Source organism: Branchiostoma floridae, chromosome 11 (genome assembly GCF_000003815.2).
Source record: "Branchiostoma floridae strain S238N-H82 chromosome 11, Bfl_VNyyK, whole genome shotgun sequence".
Taxonomy (NCBI): Eukaryota; Metazoa; Chordata; class Leptocardii; order Amphioxiformes; family Branchiostomatidae; genus Branchiostoma; species Branchiostoma floridae.
Genome location: NC_049989.1, coordinates 5,785,790 through 5,795,449, shown reverse-complemented (window position 1 = coordinate 5,795,449; position 9,660 = coordinate 5,785,790). Strand labels below are relative to the sequence as shown.

General features: G+C 43.3%; 1 protein-coding gene across 2 annotated transcripts; it reads left to right on the top strand.

Annotated features, from left to right (window-relative positions):
- The first annotated feature begins 881 nt into the window (after positions 1 to 881).
- Positions 882 to 8,966, top strand: LOC118426070 (G protein-activated inward rectifier potassium channel 3-like). Of its 2 annotated transcripts, XM_035835325.1 has the most exons (4): positions 882 to 1,034; positions 1,835 to 1,899; positions 4,921 to 6,316; positions 8,152 to 8,966. In XM_035835325.1, the coding sequence occupies exons 2-3, from the start codon at positions 1,861 to 1,863 to the stop codon at positions 6,304 to 6,306; spliced, it is 1,425 nt and encodes a 474-aa protein (XP_035691218.1). In that variant the 5' UTR covers positions 882 to 1,034; positions 1,835 to 1,860; the 3' UTR covers positions 6,307 to 6,316; positions 8,152 to 8,966. The 2 variants fall into 2 exon arrangements, with proteins under 2 accessions (XP_035691218.1, XP_035691217.1); XM_035835324.1 differs by lacking the exons at positions 882 to 1,034; positions 1,835 to 1,899 and adding an exon at positions 3,577 to 3,807.
- Positions 8,967 to 9,660: the final 694 nt, after the last annotated feature.

Below are 9,660 nucleotides of genomic sequence, written 5' to 3'. Positions count from 1 at the left end.
CGGGCCTTAACAACGTCAGTGTCAGATGACATCAATTATTCACTGTTTTAACGCTAATTCTGTAAACTGACAGCCACAAATTTAAAAGCAAACTGTCTGACGCCTCTGTATTGTGTTGACTACTCCTTACCTTAACCTGAAAGATAATCTTGTTCGTGCCAAGAAAAAAGAGAATCAAAGTAATCTCGAGCCAGTTCTGTTCACTTAGGAGTTAATCCCCCACTGGTCTTGACAGAGAGAACAGACGCTATGTACGGGTTTTGTGCACTGTATGGGGAAATTGCTCGCTCTTTTGAATGAACAGTGTGAAATAATGTGGGCCTGTGGTCACCGGCAAGTAGCGTACATGTTGCAATTGGATTAAGCGAGATAACAGCCGAGATACGAGAGACAGACAGACAGACAGATCTACAGACAGAGACAGACAGACAGACAGACAGACAGACAGACAGGCAGGCAGATACAGACAGAGAGAGAGACTGACAGAGACACAGACACAGACAGAGACAGACAGATAGATAGAGAGACGGGCAGGCAGCTGCCGATAGACTAAGGCAGAGGCAGACAGAGAGATACAGACAGACAGACAGACAGACAGAGACAGACAGATAGATAGAGAGACAGGCAGGCAGCTGCAGATAGACGTAGGCAGAGGCAGACAGAGAGATACAAACAGACAGAGAGAGAGAGACAGACAGAAAGAGAAACAGACCGACAGACCGAGAGAAAGGCCGACTTGATCACTTTGAAGAAAACAAAACACCTTGTGATCTTTGACTTTGCTAGCTTAACGTAATTAATCCTACAGAAACTTTCCCTGCTTTCTGTAAGTTGGACAGGGTTTACAAAGATGCCATATCACGTGACTAAGCACAGCGGGGGTTAAAAGGAGCCCTCGTTTTCAGACAAATGTTGTTGCGTCACCGACACCACCCGTCTTCCCTATTGTCTAGAACTCTTTGTTCCCGCGAGTGACCTGTAGAATGATAGAAAGACAGCCTGTAAGTCGCACGGGCTTTCTCTAATGCTCTAAGGTAAGTCTTAAGCGGTTTAAGTATTCTAACACTCGGATATAGACTTTATGGGCAAAGAAGGTATCCAGGTGTAAGGGTTGTCAGTAACTTGTTACGTAATGCCAAAAGTGGCGGTGGGGAGGGCTTGGGTAACAACGTACATGTACTTTCAAGTAGAATGGCCATACTTTTAAAAATAGACTCTATTCGACGACCAGAGACATAATAGAAAGGTGTAATATACGCTGAAATACTATGGTGACTGTTCAACTGTTTTCAAAGTACATTTGTACCTCGAGATACCCAAGATTCGACGAAAGAAATAGTAACGCAGTCACGTTCTGTACTTTGCCAAATTTTACATTTGTAAAGAAATATGTCTATATTTCATGTATCCATATTCTAAAACTACTTGTTCACTCTTTAGATTAGCCGAACTGTCCTGCTGAATACTTAGAATATCCACTTGTTTTCTTTTCTAACTCTTCTTATTCACGGCTTTATTGACAGTTCTCGAAACAGTGACCCGTAAACCTGTTGGACCGGTTTGGTCCCAACATTTGCATATGCGACAAAGCAAGGGGTGAAAAGTGCAAAAACGTTCATCACTTCATTATTTATCTGATTCGCAAAAGGACATTGTTTTGTGGATCTGTCATTAGAACCGTTGGTAAAAAGAATTAAACATTCAGCATTTAAGCGCACCTTTTGCGTTATCTGGTCCATTCCTTTGCTTTGCACTACTGTGAGAGCTGTCTCTTCTTCAAGTTTTGTCTTTTACGAAATCGATGACGGAGATTTCTACCATCTTCTCATCTTAGACAACTGAGGATTCCCTGGACCCAGAATGCCACTGTACCTGGTGGAGAAGAAAGAAAGATGCAAGGTGAGAAAAAAATGCTAACTTATGTTAAAATGACACAGGAAAATATGGCATTTTGTATGCTAGCATTTTATAGTACATTTCATCCTATATATATTACGTTACCATGTCTGCCCTGTGTGATAATGTGTGCTACAGTGCTACAAGGTGTAGTACTCAAGCCACTTGATAAGTTCTGTACGTTTTAAAAGTAAGTTGTAACTTTACAAAACTTATCCAGTGGATTGAGTATACTACAACCTTAATGTCTAATTTGTGTGTGTGTGTGTGTGAGTGTGCATGTGTGTGTGTTTGTGTGTGTGTATTTCTTTGAATGATTGATTGATTGATTGATTGGTTGATTGATTAACTGATTGATTGATTGATTGATTGATTGATTAATTGATTGGATGAGTAGGCTACGGAAAACCTGCCCAACCTATCTAAATTCACCCTGTAGCGTTTTGATGCACTAACCATGTGACATCTTACGGTACGTACACCATAGATCACTCAATCCTACAGTCGCTTCTGCCTAACTGGCTAATCACAAAAACACAGCGCGTTGTGTGAAGCCAAATTGCCATTTATTTTTGCGACATAAGATGGGGATTAAATTGTACGGTCCATGAGTCACACTAGCGACGGATTCATTAGTACCGAGTCAACTGTTTGGGGCGCCGTACTTGCGCAATTTTCACCCACGGTCTGATCATGAAAGGGATTTTAACGGAATATTGTTTACACGCAAAACAATTATGATACTAGGCAATTCGAGATGGCAAATTTGAACCCTTTGCCCACACTGCTATGCGAGCCTTCCAGGCCCATAGACAAAATAACAGTGCAGAGGATGCATGGCAAAGCCATTATACACATGTACATGTGAATCGTAGAAACGTAAAAAGACAGACACCCAAACAGACACAAATATGGACACACACACAAACAGACAAACAGATAGACACACAGACGGACACATAGATAGACACACAGACGGACACACAGATAGACACATAGACAGATACACACATGCACAGACAGACGCACATATAGACATACAAACGGGCACACAGATAGATATACAGACGGACAGACAGACGGACGTGCGGGCTATCCAAAGCAATGAATTTTCACAACCGACTTTATGTTGACTGACACATATACGTGATATGTGCCTAACCAAGTACCACGGTTGTAATGGAATAATCCGCTTACCTATCTTCACTACATAAATCTATATAACAGATGTGGCTGCAGATGACACAATTCTTCACCAAATGAGCAACAACAGCGCTTAGGCTGGCATGTGGACCAAACAATGAGTTCATGTCCTTACAAAAAGAACCCATTTTCAGTCAACTACAGATAAATGTCATCCCACATGTCTGTCAGTGTGCCGGAAATCACAGGACTGTGACAGCGCCAAATGAGACTTGAACCTTGAAGCTTTAGCTACAAATAGAACCAGGTGATTAATTCCACCAAACGACTTTTCCCACAAGGCTGAAGTTAATGCATGAAAAAAGGTCGGAACCGATCGATACATGCTTTTAACCCACTGATCAACACAGACTTTACACTGAGTACTACAACAGTGCGGGATTCAGGCCTGGCGTCGTGCTCTCAAAAACCTGACCGCAGATCCGATCGAACGGCGACAAAGGGCATCGTTTACTGCTGACCTGTCAGTTTGCGCGTGTGGAAAACAAAATAATGACGACAACTTCTCTAGACCTCCCCCTAACCGTGTTTGGACCATTCCACCAAAGGAGGGACTCGGGGTTATGTGATGCCCTTTTACCACCAAGGTCGGGCCAGCCCTCCCCAGAACCGTCCTGTTCGCTGCAGTCGGGCACGCGTTCCCCCTGCTCCGAGCCAGATGTCACTCTTACACAACCAACACGTCTCTATGGACTATCGGGGCTACAGGTAAATATTCTCTGCACCTCTTGAGCCAGAAAATTATGCGCGAAGTTTGCCATACATCGCAGAAGTCACGACTTGCCGGCCCTGCCTAGTCGGCGTTGTTTCAGCCCCATAGGAGACTGTTGGCTATTTTTGTCCCGACGCGGATAACAGCCGGACGGGTAGGAAATATTTGTCCAGCGCAAACGAAGGTCTTGCTTATTTAGATTTCTCGTGGCGATTTTGAACTTAGATGCTAAGGACAGTAACCTTGGCGTGTAAACTTAAGAGGTCCCTGAGTGAAGTTACATATACGATGAGTTGGAGTTTTGCTTACGTTTTGTTAATCTTTTGATTACGTTACAAATAATCACAAATTGATGACACACAAGGAGAATTACCGTATGAAATTACGTCTGACAAAAACGACTTTAAAGTCATATTTTCATAAAGTTTTCAACTTCTTTGCAGTCGGATCGGTCTGGGAGTAGAGTAAAGACGTGTAGTCCAATAAACTCTTTTTTTGTGTGTGCTCAATTATGACCACAGGATATACGGGCTATCTTAGATACACTATCAACGTTCTATATCCTCTGCAAGTCTGTAATGGTTTACAAGTCTGATCCCAGGACTTAGATACCCGGTCTTTTTCTGTCTAAAGAAACGGGCAGACTTTCACATTGTGTATCCAGAGCAACATTAACTGTGGACAGTCAGGGATGTAATGTATCCAACGTTTTGTGGAAAACGGAAACATGTATAACGTTATAGGTATTAAAGTCAGACGTTTCCCGGGACAGGCATTTCCCTATAGATATTAATACCTTGGCCGGCGTGTTTTGGCATGGTAGCGGGTATCATGTACCCGGACTGTTGTTCCAACTGTTTCCTGGTATGTCTGGTAAGTATGGCCAGTATCTTGATGACGTCGTCACGACGTTCAGCAACCCTGCGCTAATCGCCCCGAGCTGATATTTGTTGACGGTAGAGATCTGAAGATCTGAGCGGCGTCTTCGCTGCAGACTGCCATGCGTGAACTTTGCCTCTAGGTCAAGCAGTTCTAACCGCCCAGCGCCAATGGCACTAGATCGGTTCGGTTCTAACTGACATGCTGTTGACTTCTTTGTTTTGATCTAGACCAACGTAAGGCGAGAGCGGCCGAGATCCCGGGGACTGGTCCCGAAGAAAGCCCGATTCCCGGCGTGGCAACACTTCAGAAACGGAGACTGCGGCACCATGTTAGGCAGGAAGACGTTCACAGCCGACCAGTACCTCTACTCCAAATCACCACTCCTACACCATGACTTCAAGCAGAAGAAGAAGAAGCATGTCCGGCAAAGATTCGTGGAGAAGAACGGTCACTGTAACGTTTCTCACGGAAATATTCGGGAGCCGACCAGGTATCTCGTCGACATCTTCACGACGGTGATAGATCTAAAATGGCGATACAACCTCTTCATCTTCAGCTCGGTGTTCATCACGAGTTGGTTGTGTTTCGGGTTCATTTGGTGGGTCATCTGTTTCGCCCACGGAGACTTCGAGCCTCAGGAGGAAGGCTTCACGCCGTGTGTGAACCAAGTGTACGGATTCACGTCAGCTTTCCTCTTCTCGGTAGAAACACAGACGACAATCGGCTACGGCTCACGGCACATCACGCCGGAGTGCCCGGAAGCGGTGTTTCTCTTGCTGCTACAGTGCATCTGCGGTCTGATCATCAATGCCTTCCTCTTGGGCTGCATCTTCGCGAAGGTAGCCCAACCTAAGAAACGGGCACACACCCTGATGTTCAGCAACGTCTGCACCATTTCAAAGAGAGACGGCGTCATGTGTCTGATGTTTAGGGTAGGGGACTTGAGAAAAAGCCACATAGTAGAGGCGCACGTGCGCGCACAGTTAATTCGTTCTTATACCACTCCGGAGGGTGAATTCATCCCGGTGTTACAGGAAGACTTAGATGTAGGGTACGACGATGGTTTGGACAGACTTTTTCTGGTGACGCCCGTTATAGTGTGTCACGAGATCGACGAAGACAGTCCTTTCTGGGACATGACACCTGAGGAGATTCTGGCGGGGGATTTCGAGGTCGTGGTGATCCTGGAGGGGACCGTCGAAGCTACCGGCATGACCACGCAGGCCCGCAGCTCCTACACCCCCGACGAGATTAAATGGGGACATCGGTTCGAGCCTATCACCACCATCGAGGATGGAAGATACCAAGTGGATTACTCGAAGTTCAACACGACCATCGAAATCCCGACTCCTAGATCCTCTGCACGGGAAATCATGGGTTTCTCCACGCCCACCTCCAAGAGGAGTTCCTCCCGCCGGAGCTCCTCTCTCAGCTCGGGCAAATCTATCGACGACGAGGACGAGGATAAGTCGTCGTCCGGCGTCGTTTTCGAGGATGAACTGAACGGTTCCGTCGGGAACGCCGTGGACAAATATGCCTATCCCATGTCATCCGGATTGTCCGAGGATGTCAGAACGGGCAGGGTTCGTGTCATACCGGAGAGTAAAGTGTGAAACAGAAAAGGTAGGTCTTCATTCATATATTCAACTGCTCTTTATATGCTATGAATTATAGTTAAAGATTTGCTTTCATACATATACATATACATTAGCTACGTTTCTACCAATACATATAGAATGAGAAATGCATTTACAAGCGAGGTAGAATTTATCTATGACTATTTTTGCAGAACATTTTAAACTTTGTTTGTATTACATCATACAGCGAAACAGATATACATTTTGCTAGGCTACTTATAGCCTCGCCTAGTTATAGGCACATTGCTATCAAAACACAAATCGTAATGACTGTAATGTATGCAATGAACCTGTTATTTGTACCCTGTATGCCAGTCACCCTAGCAACACTTGTCGTCCTGTAATCTTGTTAATACAATGCCAAAATCAACATCGTCATGGATAGTCAGTGTAGGTAGTTAATCTTGTTATGCGTGTTGTTGGTGGTTCAGAAACCAGGTTCTAGAATGAAACAATCACCCAAACGAGTAGCACGTATTGCCATAGATAGTGCTGTGGACACAAAGCGTAACGAACCGTAGATTGAAATTACCACTGAAACACCGAGTAACGTGCGCTAAGGCCATGTTGATTTGATTATATGGATGGCATCATCTAGGATACCCAAAACTGATGCGCGTGTGCGAATATAAAAAGAAAAGGTTTGGCAAAAAGTAGCTACCTTCATTATGAAATATCAGTGGCCAGGAAGGTTACGTTGAACAAATGACAAATGCAGAGTACAATACCGAACAATAGATGATTCATTTTTGTTTTCAGTCTTCTTCTTTGACACTGGAGATGATGTTGACATTATTATGTTTCCCGATGAATATTTTTTTTTTATCTACGACGTGTATTTGATCCTTTTACAGCTACTTTGTACGATTCAAAAACTTTATTTGGAAACGGACGAAAATTTATGCGCACGTGGATGTCATCCATATAATAATCAACATGACCTAATGGAGACCGAAACGTCAAGTTATTCATCCATCCAGTCGCGGTTGATACTGTCTACATATTTATTTATTGTACTTCCCATAAAAAAATGGTGGGGAGACAAAACAGGTGATACCACCTCTGCAAGTTGTCTCCCCGAAACAAAATACACATTCAAGTGAATAATAATAATCAACAAAGGTATATACAAACATAATCGGAAGCAAAAGATAACTTATATACAAGTACTTATGCAAGTAAATAATAAGAATCACAAAATGGCATATGCAGTGATAATCGGAAACAAAATATAACTTATATACAAAATGCACAATGACTAAATACAAACTGAAACGATTAACGTGCTCTCGCTGAGAAGCACGTCGAACAGGAGCAGAACGAGGTCCAGGTACATGGGGTGTCTGTATCGTAGAGGTGTGTGAATCGGTTGTGTAGGTGTTTTAACAGCTGTCGTTTGAAGGTGGATATGTGTGAGGACTGAGAGACACAGCGGCCCATGGCTCTAAGTCTAGCCCATTCCAAATACTAATCAGTCTTGGGATGTATGAGGTAGCAAACTGTTGGGTTTTAGTCCTAAAAGGTGTTGCCATGTTGGCCCTAAAGCTTCTAGTGCCTCTAGTTGAGAAAGAAACATATTTCACTATGTCTGAGTCATATATGTTTCCCATAGACTTCCATACATACCATTTGTTGTAGATGGCGTCACGTTAGCACAGTTGATTGAAATCACCAGTCGAACACTGGGTAATGTTAGGTAATGTCATAGAGGTAACAACAGGGTAAGAAAGTCTTTAGCATTCAAATGGCCGAATCAACGCAATAACATAGGTTAGACGTCAGAACGTTTGATGCTGACGATCTTTATACCTTTTCTTGCAGATTCTACCGTATGGAGGAGCTGGCGACACACGTGCCTTGACGACTCGAGGATAGGATGGCTAATACTCTCACCAAGACTGATCTTGAAAAACAAATAATAAGGTGTAAATATCATGAATGTAGGCACAGGCGTGTCGTGCCTTAAAGTGCGTCACTTTTCATTCTACATGAAAAAAATAATCATATTATATGTAAAGTGTACGTCTTATCATCGACATGTCATCTTAACTATGCAGAACCAATCCCATATGAAGTGGACACATACATATTGAAATATGCCATTATTGTTGCTGTTGATTCTAAGTGTAAACTACAATATGTTGCTCTTGAGATCATTTCGGCAACTACGCATTCTCCGGCCCATTTCTGTTTGCGCAACTCTTTTGTAAACATGTTCTAGAGGTTATTTGTTGTAGGTTACACGAAATGTTACAGGCTTAGTAGAAACCGTATGTTCTTGTATCAGTGTCTGTTTGCTTCATGGTGCTGTTTTCGTTGCGGTAGGAGCGGGACTTGTTGACCAGTGTAGTGACGTGCCGCCAACAGCTGCCTCAACAGCGCGGTTTGAACAGGGCTACCCTGGTCATCTATCCAGGACATATCTGGTGCTATATATGTATGTAAGCGATATTTGATAGCTGCCATGTCTTCCACGGGCTGAACATCCAGAGTGAAACTTCGGAATTCATCTTATGTTTAGTCTCTGGAAAAAGAACAACTGATGATGTTCATGATTGGGTCGGAGACGATTGTAATAAATCTTAGTTGCCGGCGAAATTGTTGCTATGGCATTCGGAATAAAATCATGTTGCTGATTTTGGCCTCTGAGATATTCCTTTGTGATTGTGTCTTCAACATAGACTATGCTTAATTAGTCTCTACCAGACTCCGGATCGCTGGAAAAACCGTAGAAATGGAACAAATTGAGGAGTAAGCCGGCTAGGGAACAACGCGCAACGTCGAGACTAGACTATGCTTACTTGATTAGCCATGTTAATTTGATTATATAGATGACGTTCTTTCGGAACTCTAAAACGAGCGTGCGAATAAAAGAGAGTGGCCAAAAAGTTGCCTTCATTATGGAATCTAAGTGGTAGGGAAGTTTGAACAAATGACTAACTGCGGCACACACATATATGTTGTATATCGAACCATGATACCCATTTTTCTGCTGCTTTGTACGATGCAAATTATGGTTGAGAACCTGTTTTTAAAAAAGGCCTGAAAATTAATCCTTGCGCGTCTCTAAAATCAAGGTGGTCAGGAGGAAGTTCGAACAAATGACTAGACGCACACAGAATGGTATATCGAACCACGATACCCATTTTTCTGCTGCTTTGTACGATGTACAGTATGGTTGAGAACCTGTTTTTAGAAATGCCTGAAAATTAATCCGCGCGCGTCTGTCATCTATATGATAAAGTTAACATGGCCTTACTGCACATATTGCTTCTTGGCATGTAGGGCTATTTTCCAAGCAGAGGTTGGGTCGCGGAGATAGTAGTGGTC